General features: G+C 52.2%; 1 protein-coding gene across 5 annotated transcripts; it reads right to left on the bottom strand.

Moving 5' to 3' along the window:
* Positions 1–37: 37 nt before the first annotated feature.
* On the bottom strand, positions 38–21,500 carry WIPI1 (WD repeat domain, phosphoinositide interacting 1). 5 transcript variants are annotated; one of them, XR_008469424.1, is made up of 14 exons: positions 21,367–21,474; positions 19,920–20,002; positions 18,262–18,431; positions 14,580–14,676; positions 10,770–10,867; positions 9,622–9,714; positions 9,233–9,303; positions 8,222–8,329; positions 7,669–7,833; positions 7,370–7,477; positions 5,813–5,934; positions 4,978–5,078; positions 1,586–3,178; positions 38–520 (listed from the first exon to the last, which is right to left on the bottom strand). XR_008469424.1 is itself a non-coding variant. In XM_054221766.1 (13 exons), the coding sequence occupies exons 1-13, from the start codon at positions 21,435–21,437 to the stop codon at positions 473–475; spliced, it is 1,335 nt and encodes a 444-aa protein (XP_054077741.1). In that variant the 5' UTR covers positions 21,438–21,474; the 3' UTR covers positions 40–472. The 5 variants fall into 5 exon arrangements, 4 of the variants coding, with proteins under 4 accessions (XP_054077741.1, XP_054077739.1, XP_054077743.1 ...); XM_054221766.1 differs by lacking the exon at positions 1,586–3,178 and having other exon boundaries at positions 40–520; XM_054221764.1 differs by lacking the exon at positions 38–520 and having other exon boundaries at positions 2,937–3,178; positions 21,367–21,500.
* Positions 21,501–23,749: the final 2,249 nt, after the last annotated feature.

Genomic DNA, 23,749 nt, shown 5'->3' with positions numbered 1-23,749 from the left:
GTCTTTAAACATGGCAAATGGCATCTTCTCTAATATCACTGCAAAAATACTTTGCCTGGGTAAAATAGTATGTATATACTGTACAAAGACATAAGTTTAATATATCTTCCTATAAGTACATTTATACACATAAAACAGCATAAATTAGAAACGGGGACAAACGGGTATATAAAATTCTGGTTACATACAAATCTGCTTAAATTAGCATTTACATTGTGGTTCTAACGTATAGTTTGTTAAATATAGCGATGTGCATACAGTACATTGACACCCCACCCGGACACGAATTCAAACAGGGGGCTAGCGGGGCCCGGTATTCACTTAAACATACCGTAGGAAAAAGCAGTGGCCCACCTTGGATTTTTTTTTTTTTTTTCCTCATCTTGGGGACTCACAAATCTGTTCTTCGAAATTCCTGGCTTTTCCAAAGCACTTCCCAGCAGCTGTCCTAAGCGCGGATGTTTGCTTCTCATCATGACCTCTTCGCTTTGCCCGGCTGACCTCCACGGCACAAGATTATCTACCAAAATCAAAACAGAACGGCCTTACTTTTCCCAGCAACAGGGTGTGTTTCAAGTTGGTTTTACGCACATGGGAGAAGGGGGAGGGATGTCCCGCAGTGTTTTACTTTCCATTCAAAGGCAGATTTGTGAGCGCTTTATTTATTTACTTTCCCCCTCCCCAAATTTACAGTCCTGGGAACAGGAACCATCTGGCTGGGTGATAAGGCTGCCTTGCCTCTCGCTGGCATTGGGCTGAGCACCGCCACGCTGGCAGGAGTTCGATTACTGGGGGTGAGGTCCGTTTGCCTCACCAAGTCCTCCCAAAAAGTTCAGCTCCTGGCATGGCGGGAGGGGAAAGGTGTGTGCCGTGCGTCACCGCGTCTCTCCGGGGTCTCCAGATGGAGCCCACAGTTAAAGACGTGTCCGACTGCCTTAGGGGAGGGGAAGCCTAGCCCAAGTACCAGGAAAACCTTGGCGTGAAAGAGGAAAGCAGGCGCAGAGAAGAACCGGCAGCAGCGAGGACCCTGAACCACGTCACGTCAGCTGCTCATGCCACGGGACGAGGCTGGAGACCCGGGGTAAGATGAGCACCTGCTTCTGGACGGGGCTTGGCCAGAGCTGCTGCAGCACCCGGGGCAGGTGCCTCTGCGGACACCAACCATGAGCCAAGGGACACGTCTCCCCGTTACCAGCTCCAGCCTCGCCAGGCGGGACCTGCGTCTCCCAGCGGTGCAGGTGCGATCCCCACGGCCCCAGCTGGTCTGTGCCAGCTCCTCCTCCTGGGATCTGTCTCTCCATGGCCTTCAGGACCATGAAACCTGCCTGGTTTTGAGGCGCCAGCGTTGGCACTGGATTGCACGTTTCCCTCAGATAATGTGCTGATAAACTGGGCTTAATCCTGAACGCCCCAGCTGCCCGTCTGAGCTACCAGGGCAGGAGCTGCCATGAGGACGAAGAGGCCTGTCAGGTTCTGCCAAACTTGCTCATCCCCCATGAAACACGATTACTAGTAAAGCTTCACTGCAAAATCTATGGCCTTTCCTTTGCTAACAGCCAGCTGTTAAAAAGAAAAAATCACTTACAATCATTAGCGTCGCATATTCGCACAACAGAACGAGTGAAACGCCAGCCAGCAAACAGCGAGGAGGAACTTGGGCAAATACCGGTCCAGCGGAGCCGAAGATGCATCTGCAGCCTGGCTGCTTGGATTGAGGTCCGTGGTTTGGAGCGGCGGGGATGCGTGCGGACCCCAGGCTGGGGCACTGATTTCTTCCCCCTGCCAGAGTGGGGACGTCGTGCTGTCGAGGGCGGCCGTGGTGCTCCTGCCCGTCTTTCCAGGGAGCAGGCAGGAGCGGGGGCTGCTGAGGGCTGCTGCTCACTGCCTGGGGGGGTTTATTCCCCGCTGTGCATCCCATAACGAACCCTGCAGGCAGGAGCCACGGGCACACACGGGCAGCAGCATCCTTCGGCAGCACAGGCAGGCTGCCCAAACAGTTTTGGAGGTAGCCAAAAATCGATGTGAAAGAGATGCTTCTAAAGACTATCTGCGTATCAGCGATGGGAAGCTGTCCGAAGAGCTGACCGCTGTATGCAATCTATCCTAGCTTAATGAAATGGCTCTCCCGACAGTCTTCACATCGGCTCTGGTCTCCAAGCTGAGAAGCTTCAGTGTGCAGCCAAATGCAGGATGGATCACGTGTGCCTGGAAAAGCACCGAGCAATCTGCTGGAAGAAATCACCTGAAGCCCAGAAGCTTTAAGAAGATCCCCTGGTTGCATTCCCCAGGTCCATACGGGCCATCTTGCTTGCTGGAGCCTGTAGGATTTCTTTTGTCAAACCTCACAGCACTACCCAAAAGCTGTCCTGACCATGCCTTGGTGGGGAGAGCCACCACAGCGGCTCCTGGAAGTGAAGCTGGGCAAGCAGTGCCCTGCCTGGCCCGAAGCACACACCCCCCAACAGCTCCCAACACCGCTGGAAACCTCACCGACACCGAGAAACCCGGAGAAAGGTGGCAGCCGCTCGGGCAGGTCACCAGAAAACAGCCGTAATGGCTGCAACCATCTGCAGGCAGAGCTGGATTTGCTCTTCCCATCCCGCAAAGCACCACGCAGAGCAGCGTCCTCTCCAGCGCGGCACCTTCTCCTCACCCGAGGCTTTAGCCTGCTCTCCATCTCAGTAACGCCCGAGTCCTTTCTGCCTAAGAGCAACAGCGGCCCTGAAAGCGCTTAATCCACCCCATCAATGCAAGCAAGAGACGGAATTGAACTTGTTTAACCTCTTGCCGCAGGATCCCTCAGCGGTCCCGGCACCATCAGTAGCAACATCCACATTGACTCTTGTCGAGGCCACTTTTTATGAGCCCTTCTTGGGCTTCTCTTCTCTGATCCGTCCCTCCTTCTGGTTAATGAAGAGGCAGTTTTCCACAATCAGCCACAGATTTTACGTTAGACTGAAGCTGCTTTTCCTCGCTCTTAACAGCTGAGCCTCTGAAGTCTTGCTTGAGGTCAGGGGAAGGCAAGATGTTTCAAAATGGAGAGGAACTGCTGGGTCTGAGCACTGCTGTTTCTCCAAAAGTATGTCTAAGTTCAAAGCCATGCTCGTGGCGTGGGCTGCGGGTGAATATTCCATTTTGTCACAAGTTTTGAGGTTTTTAAATGTCTTTTTGTTGCACACTGGAAAACAAACAAAACCCTTCCCATGTTTCTGCAAAGCAGAAATTGTCAAAACATTTTTGTTGGATAAGGTCAGGTTTTTCTCCCCTTCCTTCTCCGCACAGAAGTGACCGACGCCTGAAACCCCCCTTGGCGCGTCATTGAGACCGAACATCTCAGCACTGAGCAAACAGCGCAGTTCAGTGAAATTCAGAGCATCAAAACATCCCGACCGACTCTCCGTACGCACTGCCGCAGCGGGAGCCAGCGCCGCACTAACCAGCAGAACCAGATGCAAACCACGTTCCCATCAGCAACGGAGGGGCAAAGCCCGGGCCCCGGCTGCAGAGACTTTCTCTGGAAGCTCCAATCGCTAAGCCACCGTATCAGGGAGTATTTTTGGAAAGCGCCTTCCCTCCCACACCACCTCCTCCCTAACATTACACATGTAAGTTAGTCTGTCAGGTTAATTGCAGCACAGGATTTTGACAGATCAAAGTTCATTTAATAAAGCGCCTGCTGTTGCACAGCAGGGGTTTGGGGCTGCTTTTACAGGGCACAGTCCCAGCAGGAAGGCTCATTCAGGAGCAGCGTGATTCCTGCTCGCTGGCATTTGCTTGTCCCCAAACCACATGTTCGAGAGCAGGTTCAGCAGAAGGAAGCAAAGGATTTCTCTCTGGCCCTGCTGCTCCCTGCGGGGGCCTGGGCCACCGGCTTCTCCGTGGCCACGCGGCTTTGACCAGAGGAGGGACATTTTAAATATCCTTCCTGGGTAATGGAGCAGGAGAACTAGAAAACTCTTGTTCTCAGTTTGCAGCAGGTTGTGTTACAGGTGACAGAAGAGAGCTGGTCTGAGGTTTATGCAACTTGAGTTGGGTTTCGGCAGTGCTGTTTCAAAGCTAGTCACCTTTTATCTAAATAACGCTCTGCATCAGTTAATAGGGAAGTGCCTCGCAGAGGTCAGCCTCAGCACATGGAACAAATCCTGGAATCCCGATAAAGTTTTTACTTCCTCCTTCTCTGGCAAAACTCCAACAGCAGGATATGTAAAAATGGAGTAAGGGATTAAAAAATCTGCCAAGTCTACAACTTGAAATCTATTACAATATTCTGCTGTATTAGTGCATTACTATTAGGAAGACACCGCTGATTACAACCAGACCACAGCACGGTACCAACATCTGTCCATTTAGGGGTTAGATACTTAACAAATGTAACAGGAAAAGGAGCCGAGAGACACTGCCCGGCTTAAGTTAGACTTCAAAAAGCCAGTATCTTCTTCCAACAGTAACTGAGAAAGTGCCATATAAAAATCATAAAACGGTTTAAAACTCTGTTATGCCTTTCATCTTTGTACTTGGAAAAGGAGTTTTCCGTTATCTTGGAAATGAAGAGACTGGTGAGGTTCAGGTATGGCCCGGTTGCATTCCACAAGCTAATACAACTGCCTGTAAATGCAACAGGGAGTATTAAGTTTTTATTTCTAAATGATGGTATTGTTCAAATTAAAGCTATTCCTGGTAATACTAGAAATCTGTGCAAGGCACAAAGGTTAGATCTGGATCCAAACATCACTTCATTCAACAAGTTTGTGCAGACCCATCTCTAATTATTAGGTTTGACCATCTTTGCCTCATTCCCAGCTGCCATTTAGCGGGGGTGTAATTTCCCTGGCACTGTCCCTATAACTTAATTAGTTATTTCAGGCTTCACAGTGAACTGGGACAAGGTGGGGGCAAGAGTATCTCTTCTGTAAGAGGTTAATACTTTCTTCTTAGCATGAGGGCCGAATGGCAGTTTTAGGGGTCCCGAATGCTCACAGGAGGAAACTCATTCTCGTCGTCGAGACACACTGGTCCGGTTGCAAACTCATGCTCTGGGATAACCTCTCCTCGCAGGGCACCGCCGTCCTCCGAATAACCTGACCAAGTGAAAATACAAAACATTATGGATAAATGGATGGAAGGAGGCTGGAAACAAACAGCAGAGATACTATTTTACCACCTTTTTAGCACAGAGCTGCTTTCTCTGGCTTTTTGGCAGAGCTCCGGGGGACTGCAGAAGAGAAAGGTATCTCCATTGACACGACAGATTAGGGAATGGGCTACATGGCTAGCTCCTGTGGCAGAGGCTTTGCTCCTCCCACCATGAATGTAAGCACCAGTTTCAGAATAAGATCCACATCGTCAGACTTGGGAATATACTAAGATAGTCACCCAGTCTTCCCCTGCAACAATTTAGTGCTAGCTTCCTTAGGGTAAGGTGTAACAGGCTCGGGAGAATCTGTAGCGATCTTGCTACAAAACCAGTGAGATCTGACTTCTGCACCCAGTTTCAACTCCTGGAAACCAGCCTGGCAGCAGCTGCTGTCTGACAAACTGTGGAGCTTGGATGCGGTTACTGTGGGTGAGCCCGTTTGTGGTACAGCTCTGCACAAGGAGGAGCAGCACCGGCAAGGGCGCCCAGGAAGCAGAGCAGAAGCCTGGCCTGGTTTTGGGGCAGGGGATGAAGCGTGTGAGCTCCAGGGAGTCCTGCTGCCCCCGTCTGCGTTGCACAAGTGGGGATTCTGGTTGAACCCTCGGAAGCTGGGAGACTCCGCTGTGCCCCAGGTGGCTTTCTTGCTTCTGCCTGAGGAGGGGCAGACGCGATGCTTACCTGGCATGGTTGAAGTTGAAGGCACTGTACTTTGTCTGGCTACAGTTGCTGCATAAGATTGAGGTAATGGAGGCCGAAGGTCATTTTCTTTGTTCTCCTCCATCTTTCCTGAGCCAAGCAGACTAATTGTACAGGAGCAAGAGAGGGGAGAAGAGTTAGTTCCGATCCCAACCATTCCTCCCCCAGCACCGGCTAAGACAAGCACATGTGTAGTGTCTTATCCCCGCAGGTGTTCAAGACCAGGCTGGATGAGGCTTTGAGCAACCTGGTCTAGTGGGAGGTGTCCCTGCCGAGGGCAGGGGGGTGGAACTAGGTGATCTTTAAGGTCCCTTCCAACCCGAACCATTCTGTGATTCTATGATTCTATGCATCCACGTCTCCTTGAAGCACATCACCCGTCCGCATCACCGCATCCAGGCACTGCCTGCAGCCCTAGCAGCGCTGCAGAGGAGGAGAGCATTGTGCTCTACAAGTAAAGCGGGGGGGGAAGCAGAAGATAGGGAAAGCACTATTTCGGCTAGAGGACAATGCTGGCATGAGAACAGAAGGGAAGAGATTGACCACAAAAGCTTTAGGTTACAAAAGCAAACAGTGTTTCTAATCACAGAGGGGGCTCCAAAGGGCTTCCAACAGGAGTGGACTAGATGGGAAAAGCAGCCCTGGCTAGTTTAGGATGGAGTTTGAGCAGAGATATAGTATGATGTAACGTAACTCATGACCCAAGGGCCCTCTTCAGTCCTCTGATGCTAAGAGGAACCCACATACGAAGCTGGCCCGCCGGCTCTGGAGGGCTGCTGTGGGCCGGGCGCGGGCGCGCGCGGTGTCGGAGGGCGGCCGGAGCACGCTGGACAGCGCAGCTTTCAAGTGCCCTTGTTTTTGTGGCTTTTCAAAAAAAAAAAAAAAAAAAAAACAACAAAACTGCTGGCATTTTCCTGGCTGTCAGCCACCTCCTGGCTTCGAGCACATGTTACATCGCACCCCACCCCAAAGGCTTCACATCTGGAGCCAAGTAGCCCAGATCTGTGTGTGTGTGTGTGGCGGGGGGGTGGTTACGTGCTTAATCAAATTTGCACACAAACTGAACAGCATCACGGAAGACTCTGCTTTGGCAGCGCATGCCTGCAGGCGTGCATCTGTGTGGGTTTTTATTTACAGAAACTCCCAGTGTCACGCCACGCCATCCTACCCCCAAAATCAGCTCTCCAGCACCTACTCATCCCTGGAGAAGGTGCTCTGCTCTCCGGCCACCACGGTGGTCAGTGCTCTGCTGCTGGAGGCACCTCCTAAGGCACAGCCTGCCCACCTCTGCTCTGTAAGCTGAGATGTCCCACAACTGCCTAGGGACTGGAGATGTCTCTGGTTTCTTCTGCAAGAAGCCCCATGTCCCTGCCTGCTGACATGGTTCCCACCCACGTCTGTCAGATCAGGCAGCTCAAATCACAAAGTCAGTTCTAATGTTCTTGCTCCTACAGCTCCGTTTTGTGCTTTCAGGTGAAACTTCCCTTAATTTTTTAAAAGATCAGCCTCTGTATCAGATGTGTCTGGAGGCATAGTTACCTGTGTTTCTTAATTAAGACACACTCCCCTCCATCTTGCGGGTCCAAGTTGTAGATATAGAGATGTCCATCTGACGTAGTCACCAACAGTCGAGGCAGCTTCTGAATCCTGATGAGAAAAGCAGAAGCATCGTGAGTCCAAACAGATCTGCGCTGGCACACAGATGCAGCACGCACCCGCACTGCGTGCTCTGCAGGCACGGCTGCAAGATAAGGGGCTGCAGTGGGGGTGTTCTGTGGAGATAGCTGTGTCTGCTTACAGGATGGCGTGGCAGAGGGGACACAGATGTCAATACATACGTGGAAAGGGCGCAGATGTTCCTTTGTCCGGAGATGTTCAGGCGGACAGTGGCAAAGGCTCGATCCTGGTTCATCATGCCCGATACCTGAGCAGGGAGGTAGTTGGTAGCAGCCTGGAACATCTTTCCCATGTAACCACTCCAGGTTGGAGGCTCTTCTGGCCGGCTGAGGGGGTCACAAAGCAGCTTCAGTGGGAATACCGCAATCAGCCGTGGCAAAACAGATCAGGAACAGCCAAAATGATCCTGATCTCAGATACGCAAAGGCTTTCTTCGGAGCACCTGCACTCATTGCACAGCAGCCTAGCTGGATACAGGGGACGGTGGCAGCTAATAAACCCAGAGAAGGCCTGGAAAGGCTGACAGCAGGGATGCAGTGTGTAGCTTTTCCAAGGAGTGAATCCCGCAGGACACAAAGCCAAAGAGATGGTTTGCAGCTGGTATAGCTCATGAAGAGTACGTGGTGAGGAAATGGAAGCCAGCTGCATAAAGGCAGACGTCTGAAGCAGAGACACCCGTGGGGCAGGCAGGTTAACCCACGCTAAACCCCTCACCTGTCAGTGAGATGCTCCAGTTTAAAGATGTGCACGGTCTCCGTGTTGCTGGAAGCACAGAGGAACTGGGAATCCATGCTGAACACGAGAGAGCTGATGTTCACATACCTAAGGCCAAGCAAACACAGGACTGGTCACTTCATGGCATACTGTTCAAGGGGAACTGCTAAGTTTTGCTCACAGAGACCCACGTACATGGAGGAGCACCCTGCCTTGCTGCCGCCGAGCCTGCAGGCTGACTGCCGAGCATTTCCCTCATCCCTTTGCTCAGCACAGCTGGGGGTATCCTCCAGTTAGTGACTAACAGCCGGAGGGGTGGAAATGTCCTTGCTCGCAGAGCTGTCTGTGGAGTGAACATCTGTGCTGGCCTCACTACAGCAGCTAAAACTTCTGGTACTGCAAAGGCCAGGGAGGATATGCAAAGCTCTGCGTAGCTGCATCCATGCAGCGTTTCCTGCACAGGCCCGGCAGGGCCGGGTGCCTCAGTCACGGCAGTTTGTGTACTTGCAGAAGTGGGTGTAAAATCACAGGCAGGTCAGGGATGGGGAAGAAGGAAAAGCCAGGGAAAGAGCTACTGAAAACATTTGAGGGAGCCTGCAGAAGAGCAGCAACAGCCGATCCCTGCCATCGAGACTTGGGCTCTGTGGAAATCACTTAGTAGCTTCAAAACACCTCCTTTGAGAGGGTAAGAGTTGGGCTAATAACTTTGGGGACTTCATTATTTCAAGTAAGAAACAAGAAAGGACAGAGTAAATGGAGAGAATCTACCTCTGTTCTCTGCAATCACCCTGTTCTGCGACACACTGAATGGAATCACTAAACTTGCCGGAGGCAACTGGGCACAGCGTGGCTGTCTGGCACAATGACATTTCTATCTGATATGCTCGCTCTTGTTTTCTTTCTGCAAAAGATGCCAAAGCCACCAGGATCTGACGTTGCTCTGTCCCTGTGTTTATGTTTCTGCTCCGGGAGCCCTCTGTGTATTTGTCACCGACAGAAGAATGAACTGACCTTTTCATCCCTCGCCGGAATTCATAGAGCTTTTGCCCACCAGGAATGGAAAATACACGAATGACTGTGCCCTGCAAAAAATGCAAATGGAAAGATCATGCAGGAGCAAGGCGAAGAGCGCAAGCCCTTTCTCTGACACACCCACAAAACTCAGGACGTGGCAAAGGCCCCTCCTGTTTGCCAGCCAGGGTCAATCTGAACTTGACACACTGGCCTCTTACAAGTCAGAGTCCTTTCAGTGCCCCTCCTCTGTTGGCTGTGTTTAAGAACAGGCAGCTTGAGGTCCTGCTCTCCATGCTGCAGGCAGCCGAGCTGGCTGGGACCCCCCTGCCAGCCGCGGGCAGAGAGCATGGGCAGCAGGGAGGGCGCTCGCAGCAGCGCTCACTCACTTTTTCGGAAGCACTTGCCAACTTCGAGCCGGTGGAATTGAAGGCAAGAGCAGCCAGAGGCCCGTCATGGGCAGGAATCGTGCAGGCTGTTTTCTGTAGGGCAGAAGGTAATATGAGTGCAAAGAGACACGTTGCTCCTCGAACTGCGTAAGGGCAGGGTGTTCCCTGCCTCGCACCCTATCCAGGTCTGCCGATATGGACTCAAGGGATCATATCGCACTTATGGTACCCCTTCAACATCCTCAGCATTTCTTATCTTTGCCCTGCCTTGAGCTCACTCTCCACCTACTATGGCCACTGTGATTACAGAAAGCTCATTTCAGGGGCAGAGGTCCTCAGCTCCCCACCTCTCCAGGCCGTGGGATGGTGACTGCACCGTCTCTGAAGCCTGGCATTTCTTTGAGCAGACAGAGCTGGCCTCCCTGCAATTCGCTCGGCTGTACAGCAAATCCTGCTGCAGCGACACCACCCTGATGCCTGCAGGGAGCCCAGGCCCTTGCTAGTACCTCTCACAGCAGCAGCGTGTTTTCCCCTTGTGCTCTGCTCCTCCCCTGTGCAGATCCTCGGCTCCCGCTGCACGTACAGAGCGACAGCCTTATGTAATCCAAAGCCCTGGCATAAACAGCAGATAATCATGACCCTGCTTCCAGCCAGGGACAGATTTCCTGATCGGGCTTTGGACACCTCACCCTCTCCGTGACTTTGGGTCCGGCATCCCTTCCAGCCCGCGGCACGGCAAAGCAGCTGCTCCAGGTCCTGCGCTGCGCCCGGAGCAGCTCCAGCCCTCCCTGAGCCACCCTGGTCACATAAATCCCATGGGATACGCTGCTGAAGCCCCTACAGGAACCCCCTATAGGAAGCCCTGTGCCAGCCTGGCAGTGTCCCTCGGGCTGCAGGGTAAAGGGTCACGTTTTCCTCAATATCCCATACTGGAAGATGGATGCCCTGATCTCAAGAAGGCTATCATCTGCTTTGCATGGCGTCCAAGCAAGGGGGACGGGGAACGTGCCTGCCCCGGGCAATTCCCTCGCAGTCTAGCTCGGTGGAGTGTTATTTATTCATCCTTCCCAAAGGCCCTGTTGGCTTTGCTGTGGTTCTGTTTGTTTTCAGTCCCTGCCGGTATCCAAATGGGCGAGCTTCACACTTACCAAAGTATTTCCGTCGTAAAGTGCGATCTCTCCGCTGGTCGCACTGCCGGGATAAGCCAAGTAGGAGTTGGCGTGGTTGATCGAAAGAGCACACAGACCTGGCAAGGCAAGAAGGACAGAGCTGAGGTTGTTTGCTGGTGGAGGACGAAAAGCAGAAACGCAGCCAGGGACACCGCAGGGGGTTCAGGCTCATTTTGGGGCAGTGGCCGGCACCAGGCGCACGCCGGCTGTGTGCTGGCAATGGCTCGGCCATGGGGACACCTGCTGGTACGGGACAGTACGGCTCCCTTCTCCCAGCCACCATCCTCCCCAAACCCTGCTCGGTAGGAGCCCAGGTCCTGCTTTTGAGCACACGCTTGGCTTCTCCTCCTTAATCATCTCCTTTGAGAAGGCAAGAATAGGTGTGTGAAACACAGCAAGGGACATCTTGGGCTCAGGGCTAACAAGGACTCCTGTCCGGGCACATCTGGGCACCTCCAGATGTGCGCAGGGTGTAGGTGCTGGGTCAGAAGCTCAGAGGAGCAGTGCAGTGTGGACACAGCCCCCGTATGAACCTGGCATGTGAAGGCTGGCACGGCAAGGCAACAGCTGTGGAGCTGGGCAGCGCCGTTTCCTTTTTCTCTGAATGGAAAAGGGAAGCAGAGAAAGACAAAGGAAATGCCACAGTGCAGGGAGTTTCCGGCTTGAACCTAGCTAAATTTTAACCACAGGAGGAATTCTTCCCCATAATAGCCATCTGTTTTTATGCCAACATGAGCATTTGAGCAGGAATTACGTGATGAGACAGGGATGGATGGATGTTTTCATCCGCCTGTCCCCCAGGTGACCTCGGAAAAGAGCATCTCTTCCTGCCTCTCATTTCTGCCGCTGGCTGAGGACCCATTCCGGTGAATCCTGTCACATACAGAAACGGGTCTCAGTTGCCTCCTGCACAACGTCTGCGTGCTCACAGTCCTCCCAAATCCAGCTCAAGGCTTCAGCATGACCTGAGCTTCCTGGCCCCTGCCGGGGAGTCCCAGCTAGTCTCCCACGGGGAGGAAGCCGCGGGGTTAAAGGCTGCCGAGGATGCTGCCAGACTCCCCAAACAGGACGCCCGCACGCGTGCACGTATACGCACGGATGTGCGCACACATGCCATGCAACCCGTCGTGTCAGGACACGGCCCTGGCCCAGGCCCAGCAGCGGGGAAGGATCGGCTGAAGCTCTCATTTTAGGTCATTGTTTATAACTAAACAAAGAGACCGCAGCGGAGCCAGGAGCTGCAGGATCGGCCAGGGGCCCCAGGGGTCCACTCCCTATCAATCAGAGGCATTTACATCATGCCAGCGACGGCACGCACCGCACCGGGGAGAAGAGGCACAGCAGCAGCAAAGTGCAGGCAATCAGAAGACCTAAAGAGGGAGGGATGGAAGGAAGGCAGCGACAGCCCAGAGATTTTGATTGTGATGAGCAAGGGTGTCTTTTCAGGATGGTCTCCCCCCCAGCCCAGGCAGCACGGGGGGATCAGCGAAGCCCTTTCTCTAAGTGGAGGATCTAGAGAATGCTGGAGCTAAACAAAGCAAGCTCTGAGCGGCTGGTGTGAGTCACCCGCTCCCTCTGCTCTGCGCCTGGCTGGGAGAGGCGGACGGGAAACCGGGCCAGGGGAAAACACAGATGTGAGTGTACTGGGCTGACCTCAGGGACGCACAAAGAACTAGGATCACAAGGGAGATGGGCAGCCTTTGAAGATGCTCCTCTGCTCTTGGCAGCCCCACAGCCCTGAGGAGGGTGGGTGCGTGCAGTGGCGGGCTCAGGAGGGAGGAGGCAGGCTGGTGCTGCTCAGGATGGCACCTCTGGGAACGTCACATCGCAGGTGGCTTCCTCAAGCAGCATGGGAAAAAGCTACTGCATCTGAGAAGCCTGGCCTTGCCCTCAAGCCAGCAGGTCCAGGCAGATCTGGGGCTTGGGGAAGCCACGTGAGGTGGTTTCCAAAGCTGCAGTCATCCCCGAGATGTGCCCTTGTGGCACAGGCGTCAGCGCGAGCACTGCAGCCTCCTCAGTGCAAATCCTGCCCCTGACACGAGCCACATGAAAAACAACATGTTTGAGCATACGTGAAAAACAACAGGCTCGCCCACCGTGGGCATTTTCCTCTCCTGCATGGAAGAGGATGGACTGGGAGCCAGGTCTTAGCCGGGAACAGCCAGGGATCTCACTGCGACTTGCTGGTGGGTGTGCCGCAAATCCCAGTCCTCGTCGTGCTGGTGTTACCGTGCCCGTGGTGCCCACTTTGCGGTGTGATCCTACACCCCATCACCACAGATCCCCGCTCTGAAAAGGGTTGTCTAAAGAGCGGTGAGGCTGGACTGCCTCGACCTCCTGGACATGCTGTCCTCGAGGTCACGCTTGGGACCAAAGCAGATGGTTCAGGGACAAAGGGAGCACGCGTGGCACAGCGCTTGTCACTCGGCTCATTTCAACGACAGCTGCTGTGATAAAAGGGTTTTAAAAAATTAAGCCCGTATGAAGTCCTGTGATCTGCAGCAGCCTAGTCCTGTCCCGGTGAGCGCTGATTGCTGTTGCTCTTAAACCGTGACATGATCATTCAGCCCCGCTGCAGAACAGCTTCAGGCCTGGGTCTCCCTGCCCTTCCTGCCGCTGCTGGGCTTTCTCGGGAAGGTTTTAAACTTTAATTATATCTGCAGTATTTAGTATGTTTAATCCACATGGAGGGGCCATCTGTTGAGACCTGAAGTAGGTCAGGGGAGCCACCAGAAAAGCATCCCTTGAAAGCCCAGAAGGCAGGCGTGAGCACATCAGCAACTTCCCCATTAACCACCCGTGAAACGATGCTGCAGCCTGCGACCGACCGGGATATCACAGCAACACACGGCAGCGCTGCCGCAGGCGCTCGGCCAAGTTTCCCTATCCGCGGCTAAAAATAGCTCCTCTCCGATGAGCAGGAAAGCTGGATTCAACCTACGCTGCACAGAGAGGATCTGTTCTGCAGCCACCTGCCCTGCCCTGCCCCTTGGGTTTGCAGCGTATATGGAATAATATCAGGTGGCAGCCCGAGCTCCTGGGAACTCCCTGGCAGGGAATTAGTGCTGTGCCTGGCTGCGTTTTCTGCCCCGGGTGATCTTCACAGCGCTAATCACTTTGGGAGCTGACCCCAAACCCATAAGTAATCACAGGAGCTTTCTACCTTAGCGGAGCAGTGCATGTCCACGGCCAAAAGAGAACCTGGGTTAACCGCAGGTCTGCAGGGAGTGCCGAGCTCCGCAGCACAGCGTGACGCCACAGAGCTGACTCATGCCGGCAGCACGGGGAAGCGGGGCTCCTTTGTCCGGAAAGCAAAAACACCGCCGGACTCTCTGACGCAGGGCACGGTGAAGGAAGGGCAGGGAGCCCCGGAGGGAGAGTCTCAAGCTGTCCTATATGGGGAGGGAAACTTGCGGTCCTGAGCTGTCTTACAGCTTTCCGCTTGTGAAAGAGAATAAAGGCACACTGCGGGAAACTGGGAGCTGCACAGACATCCCCCACAAGGACAGGGAGGGACCGAACCTGGGGGTGAAATCAAACCACGCTGACCTTTTCTGCTCTCCTGTGATGAATTTGCTTGGGACAGATCATGGTTTTGCTCAGGACAGAGCAGGGTTTCTGCTCTCCCAAGCACAACTGAGTGACTCGATGCATTTCTGGGTCCCCAGTGTTAAATTAGGATACACAAGCCACAGGCTGGTTTAAATTCTAACATGAGTGTTGTGTTGTGGCTTTACAAAGCTCCTGCAGAGCTGATCTCTCCCTTTCACACAGTTCTCCCATGCTTACCTGTTGTATTTGGAGGCGTATCCAGAATAGTCTTCAAAAGCTTCATGTCCTTAATGTTATGGATGTAAATTGACTCCTCCAGGCAAACAACCAGCCTCTGCAAGGACACAAGGGACATGCACAGAACCTCGCCAGCGTGGGCACGGTGCCTCTGTCTGCTGCTCCCACAGCTCGCACACCCAAATCTTCACTGGCAGAAAAACTCAACAGGAATTTCACACGCACTGAAATGTAACAGGAACATGATCTCTTCTGCTTCTCCATCCCCTCTCACTGGACAACCTTTGGTTTTGTATGACTCTGCTTTTGAGAGCTGCCTGCACCGGGTCTTGCTTTAGAAAGCAGCTAAAATGTCATGACTGCTTCTCTGCTACTCTGCTAAGACCTGATCTTCCACATCCCCAGACCCCGTCAGGGCTATAACCTAGCCATGGCGCCTTGATTGCCATCCATTCCTACCCTAACTTTTCCTTGCAGTTCTTTTCATAGCAAATTACTTTTTGATCATGAAGACCAGGCAGCAGAAAGGCTGCCAATCCTGCCTGTCAATATACCTACAGATGGGAGTACGTGCCTCTTGCCCTGACTTTTTCCCTGATTTGGGAGCGAATATTTAGGTGATGGGCCTCCTACTGCTGCTAACCCTAAAGCATCTGTTCAGCCAATTAATGTTTCTTTTACCGTTCTGCATCAGCAGGCAAGACTCTGCTTTACGTGGCCTGAGTTGTGCAGCAGAATCGCTTAAAAACTGGGTAGAGAAACATTTGTTCAGGGACAGTGACAGCAGTTAGTGTTTCACACCAAGCATTTACACCATCTTGGCAGATGGGCAGGGCATTTCCAAGTTCATGTGCTTGTACCGCTTCTGCTGACCTCGTCAGGAACACCCACCTACCCACCCAGCCAAGAGGCAGGTGCTAAGAGAGGAGCTGCCAAGTGATGGGGAGGAAAGGCAGAAAGGAAAAAGGAAGCCCTAACGCTGTAACCGTAGCACTGGGCCACCATCTCCATGACCACTCAGCTTTGCGTCTCCGCTTGGTCCAGATCTCTGTGTGTTACCACGGAGGCATTTTGCAGAGAGGCTTTTTTTGGGACCAAGCTTTGGATCCGGCTGAAGGGTTGTGCTTTCTAAGTCCAGCGAGTGCACAGTTCCACCTACGTTAGTGCCAAATGTTCGGAAGGACTGAAAACCTCCCAATAAAAATGTAAGGCCAGACTCCATCCAGGCTCCTGAAGTTGGAGCACCCGAACCCATGTACAGGAAGCCTCCACCTCTTTAGAAATGAGGCCACTGATTTAGTATCTAAATGTGGAGCTTAGTCACTAACTTAAAACACCCACATTAGAAAATCTTTGCCTTGCTCCACCATTACTCTCGGATCAAACTCTTTCCCACTTCTATTCCTGCTAACCACAGCATCTGGGGCTGTGTCAGAGCCATTCTGCATTTCCAGGAAGACTTTGCCATTTCTACAGTAACAGCCATCAACTTGCTAGCAGAGACCGTCAGAGTAATATTTATACAGCTGATTTCAGCAAAGCCACCATGTGTTTTCCCAGAACTGCAAAACGCGCTGCTATTGATGTACAGGTGAAGGGAGGTTTCCAGATGACAGCAAAGCAACAGCCAGAGCTGCAGCAAGAGATGTTGGCACTGACAGGGACGAAATCCAGGAAAGTGATGGGGTTTGGAGGTGAACAGGCGAAGGAGGCCTGGACAAGCTCAGCAGGAGTTGGAAGGGGCTGGTTCTCTGCCTCCTGCCCTCCATGCAGCCCTGTAGCCCATGCTAACGTCAGTGCAAACCCTGCTGAGACGAGCAACGGGTTTTATCCTCACTGTGCATGCAGACGGAGCCTGACAGAAGGTGCCTGGTGTTGTGATGGCTACACAGGATCCAAGGCACTGCGTCTTGTACAAAATGTCACTGTTCACCAGGATTTTTCTCTAGTATTTCAGTTTGACCTGAATCAGGTTAGATAACTGAGTTGTGTGTTGAGGACTTAAATGTGCTGGGTATGGACACAGCCAGGGAAGAGTATCAAACCTCTCCAAAGGGCTCAGCAGGGTTTCAGTGGTGAATGAAAACCCAGGGAGGCTGCAGGAGAGCTCCTCATCAGTCCCACAGCACAGCCTTATTCCCCGCTTTGAGACAAATCATGATCTACTTTAACACACTTGAGAGTCATGATGGAGCTTGGAACAAAGAATTCCCATGGATCAACAACAACGGAGGGACTGGCTCGGTTACACAACAAGGACTTTTTCAGAGAGAGATCAAATCGAAACACGCACCATTTGTTTGAGACCTGTTGCTGTTTTATTTGCCACCATTTTCCTGTGTTAATGCCTTGTATGGGATTTGTCCTTCTATGGACTTTTAACGAAGTGAAGCGTTCATACAGAAGTCCAGGCAAGGGGTTCAAGTGTCACAGCACGTGCGGAACCTGATGCCAGCAGTTTACATGGTGAACATAGATTGAAACAGTGATTTCTGTCTACCCAACTATCTGTAGCATCTTCAAACCTCTCCACACTTGTCTGTGTTACGGCTGGAGGATAAGCTCAGCCCAGGATTTGAACCCAAGCTCATAAAGCAGCCGAGGAACGCGGCTGCAAAGCTGGGCCTATGCATCACCTTCAGGCAATCTCCAGAGCAGCACGTGGGGAAAAGCCTGAACTTATTTTATTCTCACACTAATCTCCTAGAGCTGCTAAGCAGAACCTCCCAGTTTATTTTTACACATATACATCTATCTCCAATTCAAAGGAAGTCCTTATTTTGCCAGCTCCATTGTAAGTTTAAGTGAAAAAAATCAATTTAGGACAGATTTAATTGTAGTACAGGAACTTCTGGTCAAACACAGCTTTACTGGAAACTCAACCCAGAGTTTCCTTATGGCAGAGCCTTACTGCAGGACTCTCTGTTGCTAACTGAGGAGAGGCTGATTATATACAATTACACAGACTGCTTATTTCTTCATTGTAAAATGTCCTCTGCTTCTTAAGGCATATACTTTGAAAATAATTATGGACAAAAAGAAAAGATGATTTAAAATCCTCCAAAAGGGCCCAGGGCTGCATGAGGCTGTGTCAGTTCAGAGAATAAATAACACTCTAAAAGCCTTCTTCTAAGCGGTCTGAATGTTTTCTATACCTTTAAAAATAAAACAAAGCTGCTAGCAGTACTTGAGAAGCAGTCTTTCACCTCATCCACGGAGTTCAAGTTACTCCTGGGTTTTGTTACCAACTTTGAAGGTCTCATTTGCAACCAAGATGGCAGAGGTGGGCCTGAACTCAGGATGTGGAATCCAAGGGAGGGAGAAAGATGAAAAGGTGTTTTTTTGGCAGAGCTGCATGCTGAATAGGCAAGAAGGCAGACAACAAAAAGCCTTTGTGTAACTGCTACAAAAACAAGGACTTAGCTTCATTTTACTGAAGCAAACAGTTGTGGCAGATGATACCCACAGCCATCCTGCTCCTCTCTCAGAGGTCACCAAGCCTGAGGTGGAGCTGGTAGGAGATGATCGGTATCTGCCCCTCCAGTCCCAATTCACAGTCTCCATGCAGACCTGCCCAGGCTACCGCTGCTCTACTAGGCAGTAGCATCCCAACTGGAAAGTCAACACCAGCAAAGAGCCAGAGTAGGACAATTCTGGCTAACCCCTTTCCCCAGCCTCTTACCTGACGATTCAGTCGGATGGACAGTATGTTACTGGAATAGCTGTAGTTGCAGATCTCTGTCCCTTTCTTGAAGTGGTAGACGTTCATTTGCTGTGGCTTGGCATGACTGACCACAACCACAAGGCTGCTGGAGAACAGACGCTCCACGATGTAAACATCTGGGATTTCATCTGGGCACAGAAGGAAAGCAAGACAGAGTCTTTAGCTTGGCTTATGGTTGGTTTGAGCGCAGCAACAAGGAAGACTCTAAGAGGGAATCAGGTCGGAATGCTCAGCGCTAAGGTGTTCAACATCTGCTTTTGCTAAAAATTTCTCATACCTGGCACAAAACGTTTAGGTCAGACCAGGAAGGGATTAATGAACCTTCCCCTGAAGGCAGAATTTAAGCCAGCCCCCTTTGACAGTGCTGTTGTGCCTCTCCTGGGCAGGGCCCTCCAGCTGAAGCTAATCCTTGGGGCTCCAGGAGGAGCTCCTCAAGCTTGGTTGGGTTTTTTTTTGGAGGGGGTGAATAAGCTAGGACTTGTTGAGGTAAGGAGCAAGCTGTGTGTAACTGTTTCTTCTGCAGCATGTCTGGCTTCTCCCAGCCTCCTTGGGGAAGGATGACATGTTTAAACTCCCCTTGTTGCTGGGGCTGTGGTCTCTAGAGAGCTCCAGTGTGGCTGTGGTGAATAGTAGTGTGGTATGTCTTGCAGAGACCATGTTTGGAATGATTCTTCTTGTGTTGAGAAGGCACCATTACAGTGGTCTTGCTGGACCTGTACCTAAATCATCGGGCACACTTCTAGTTGGAGGTACAAGGACTGCTCCACAGCTCATGTCTCAGTCCATCACCTTGACCATGTCATCAGCAGGGACCTGCTTCCCTTTGGCCTGACTCTGGGGGCAATCTAAACTCCTAAGTACTTTTAAATATAAGTGTAAATCTATGGCTTGCTGCTGCATAGCAGCTTAGTTACCCTGTGAGGCAAAGAAGAAAGGAGTCTGCACATTGTTCCAGACAATGCAGCCATGTCTGTTGCTGAGGGTCCTTCTACAGCCAGTGGAGAGAGAGTAGCATATCCCAGCTGTGAAGTGTATCTCTAGTGCATCTCAGCTGAAATACTTCTGGCTGTGGCCTGAACCAGACTAGAGTACACACTCCATGAGGCCTGACTTGTTTCGGGCTGTTAAGTGCACTGCATGCTGCTCTGAGCACAGCTAATAACTGAAAGCCTGCTGTGAATGACCTTCTTACATGGAAAACCTGTTAAAGACATATTGCTTGTAAATGCCACATTGGACTAAAAGCCTGCAAGCTATCCAGCATCTGTGCTGGGAGTCTGCAGACTCCTGTCCATGTATCTGAAACATGCCAGTGGTAAACTACCTCTGAATGTTGTTTTGCAGGATAAACTGCTGCTGACAGACTGACAGCAGTGAAAAAGAACCTGGACTCTAAACTTGTGGGAGTCCTTCAACTTTGTTAATGTAGCGCTGACTGTTCAGAAGCTTCTCCAAGGCTGTAGCTCACTCTTACGGCTGCTGTGCACAGGGCAATAACCAGAGCTGTTCCTCTCCTGATATGGGTACAGCAGAAACAGATGCCATCTCTGCAACAGCAGTGAGCAGGATCACCCCCTCGAGGCAGATATTCCACTGCAGCGAAACAGGAGACTTACTGCTTTCGTGGACCTGGTCCAGTTGCTCCACAGAACTTAAGGAGAAAAGCCTGTATCCAGTTGTGGTTCCAATTGCCAGGGAGCTGCAGAGACAAGACAAAAACCTGCTAGTTCAGCTCTTAAGGCCTCCAGGTGACAGCAAGAGTCTCTACAGATAGGGAAAATGTGCAGTTCCTGGTACAGTGATCTGTGAAGGCTCAACTTCGGTTTCCACTCTCAACCTAAAGCATATAAAGTAACAAACTCAAGAATACGGCTTTCCATCTGAGGCTATTGCAGCCTACAGAAGGCAAGTATCCCTGTGGGAGAGCAAACTGTCATCCATTTAGATGTTCCCGTGGCTGCTGGAGGAACGAACAGGCATATCTCTACCTGGGAGGCTGCAGACAGGACCCTTGGGACATAAAAAGGGGGCTGTTTCCTAAGCTGATCCACCCACGTTGACACACTGACTTGTGAGGGCTGTGGAAGCTTTACTCTAGCTGCTAATGGCAGCAAGTCATGCCAAGAGCTGGCTCTGCTCAGTTCCAGATATAGTAAGCAGCAACATCTAGGTCTTAAATCAGCAGCCAGCCCGAATACCAACACACAGCATTTGTGCTGGTGGCGGTGGCCAGCAGGTTCACGTCAGCAGCACATCGCCACCCATCAAAGCGCTCTTTGTTTAGACACAGCAAATACAAAGCAGTGCTGCAAAGGTAACGATATTTCCAGGTGTGAGCCTGGTATCTGTGATTCTTATCTTATTCCCCGTGATCTGGGGTGATCTTGGCTCTGGGCTACGACTGCCGGACACTGTGTGTGGCTTCAGGATGTTTGTTGGAAACCCGCTTGGAAATGGTTCTTAAATGATTGGCTTTGAAGCAGGTAAACCACAGGCTGGAAACGGTGTAAGGGTGAGAGGCTCCAAGGAAACCCTCTGTTGTCTTGAGGCGGCGGTGGTGGGGCTGTACGGGAGCACAGGCTGCTCACCCAGAGCCTGCTCAGAGCCCTGGGCAACTCTGCCATCTACGAAGTGGCCACAGCACAGGCCGGCTGACAAAGCCCTCGCAGCCAGCCACTCCTCTGACCACCCAAAAATGCTGCCCAAACTGCCGGGGAGGTAAAAACGGGTGATTCCTCTTGAATTTGCTGCCCCAGAGACCTAACCTGGGGCTATGCGCGGGTGTCTACCGAGAGCCAGCTGCCCCCCGAGCAGGGCCTTGTGGGGCCGGGGATCCCACGGCGCCGGGCCGCGGCGGGGGGGGGGGGGGGGGAGTTGGGGGGAGAACCTCGCCCAGGGCCTCACGGAGCCGGATCCGTGGCGGAGGCGGGGGCGATCGCCCCTGTAGGTCCAGCTCCGCTCCGGGCCCTCATGCCCGGTGGGGGCCGTGAGGCCCGGCCGCCGCCGCGCTGCTATCGCCCTCCCCGCCACCGCCCGCATCCCCGCGGCTCCCGCCCCGCTTACGTGCAGTCCTGGTTGTAGGAGAAGCAGCTGAGCGCCGCCGGCCCCCCCGGGGCCTCGGCCGCGGCCTCCATGGAGCGGGCGCGGCGGCTCGGCCCGCTCCGGCCCCCGCGGCGGCGGCGCCTCCCCCGCGCCGGGCCCGGCCCCGGCCCGCTCCGTCGCGGCCAGGGGCGGTGCCGCCTGCCATTGGCCCGCGCCCCGCCGGAGGGCCCACCCCGCCTGCAGATGGATTGGCGGATCGACCTATCGGCGAGGGGCAGACGGGATGGCCCCGCCTCCCAGTGTAGCGGAGCCGGCTGCTATTGGCTGGCGGCGGGGAACAGCTGTGCGTGGCCACGTGGTGATGTTGTGGTTGCATCAGACGCTCCCGGGCAGATGTTGCGGGGGGGGGCACATCTGGGGGCTCCTCGCTGGCCACAGCGGCTTCAGCGGCGTCACGAAGCTGGTGATGACGCCGCGGCCTCGCTGACCGGCAAACAGGCCAGCCCTCCCTCCGCCTCCTTGGCTAAATAGAGCCTTGAAGAGTTCAGTTTTTCTCTCTTTTTACAAAATTTACACTCTAAATTTACGCTCTGAACTTACATTCTACTGCACTTGTGCACAGAACAGCTTCCTTCATGTGATTAATGTCACTGCTACCTTGTGTGTGCCCCAGTGGGGGAGAAAATACAAAGAAAAAGCAACCCCAGAGCCAGTCGCGAAATGACAAATGTTCTAGAAGTCGGTGCAACGACAGTAACGGTGCGCAGAAACGCGGGGGCCGAGCTGCAAACCCCCTCATTAGATGAGTAATCCTCATGTGAGTGCTGAAGTCATCGGCCCTGGATCACTTGATGCACACCACAGGACTTCTGGAAAAAGAGCCACATGCAATACCATCTAAATGAGGCAGATTCCATGTGGACACATATATCTGCCTGGATTAATCCCCCTTTGCAGCACGCGGGCCTTCAAGTGTCTGTAATATTCCCCTGTTATAGAGTTTAAGACCTGCAACTGTGAAGATCATTGATTTTTGGGGAGGAATTATGAAAACACGCAGCTTCAAAACAGCATTAGCCTGGGGTGAGGCTGATGGCAGATCACAGGAGAACATGAGCGATACTGCAAAGGCAGCAGGGCAATAATTTTTAAATTCATCAGGTTTGGGGGAAAAACTTCTTCTATTCATAAAGGCCTAGTGGGAAGCTTTAATAAAACCCCAAAATGAAACAGAAAAGCTGTTTTTGAACATCCTGAGGCAGTCCCTGTGGATCAGCATAGTTTGATTTTGAAATAGGGATGGCAGATGGAAAACAGGGTTGCAGAGCAGGAAAAAGTTTAAAAAAAAATAATCCACAAAACAAAAAAAACCCCAACAAACAAAACAAAAACAATCAGGGAATCAGTGCCTTATATTTTGAAAAAAACAATTTCTGAGCAACTGCTACAGTTGGGTGTTTGCTGCTTGGGTAATCACCATGAGCTGGTTTTAAAATGAAGCCTTGATAAAGCAGAGCCACAGAAGCATCTGAGACTTGGGCAACACAATTATTTTGTAGCCTGATTGATGCAACCGTGTTGGTCAATCTTCCTTTCAGCCAGCTGCCTACAGTGGCTATTTAAGTACCAGAGGTGGGAGAAACAAATGGTTCTTGTCCTCTGCTACAGCATGATAACCTTTGGTGGCCCTTGGAATGGGTGCTGCGGTTGAGTACAGCCGTGCCACGGCAACGGTAGTGGCTGTAAGACCGGGGCCAGCTCAGGACAAGCTGTTCCTCCGGCTGAAATAGCTTCTGTGTGTTGGTGAAGCTCAGCCTCACGAGAGCCTTTGGAGATGTCAGGATCGCTGGCAAATTGGGGCACTTGGGCTTTGGGTGTGAAGTAGAACCTGAGGTGCTGTGTGTAGAAATTCATTTCTGGTAACGAAATGAGGCGTCTCTGTCTCAAATGTAAAGAAATAGCTAAACTGTGATTTTTCTTCGGGAACACAGCTTTGGAAGGAGGTAGTAGGATAGTAGTTAGATCCCCAGATCTTTCTCAGGATCTGGGTATATGTCACACCTGGGGAGGATGGTCTGGCAGAGACGGCAGAGACAACAGAGTCACACCAGACATCAGAAGGACAGGTCTTGCTCTGATGCATGCATGTGCTGGGAAGAACATATCAGGAGCTGGCTTTCCTTTCCTGACAATCCTGTGATTGCAGTTACTCTACTCGATGTGCGAGTAACCATGGAGTAACAACCTCAACTCAGTCATTAACTCTAAAACCAGTCCGGAGTGTGGCCATCTGGTCATGAATATTTTCCAATGCAGAAGACCTTGTATGACAGACGTTGGTTTGCGTTCTCCACCCCGGGTGTGTGCATTCAAGCCTGAAAGAGGAAAGGGAGGTGAGGAAGCT

Source organism: Rissa tridactyla, chromosome 15, assembly GCF_028500815.1.
Source record: "Rissa tridactyla isolate bRisTri1 chromosome 15, bRisTri1.patW.cur.20221130, whole genome shotgun sequence".
Classification (NCBI taxonomy): Eukaryota; Metazoa; Chordata; class Aves; order Charadriiformes; family Laridae; genus Rissa; species Rissa tridactyla.
The sequence above is the reverse complement of the archived record's forward strand: the minus strand, read 5'-3'. Positions and strand labels throughout refer to the sequence as shown.

Coding starts and splice junctions, on each gene's coding strand:
- WIPI1 (XM_054221764.1), bottom strand. CDS start 21,437: ATGGAGGCCGCGGCCGAGGCCCCGGGGGGGCCGGCGGCGCTCAGCTGC. Junction 10,868..14,579: donor TACGCCTCCAAATACAACAG/GTAAGCATGGGA, acceptor TTGCCTTGCCAG/GTCTGTGTGCTCTTTCGATC. Junction 7,834..8,221: donor CTGGAGCATCTCACTGACAG/GTGAGGGGTTTA, acceptor TGACCCCCTCAG/CCGGCCAGAAGAGCCTCCAA.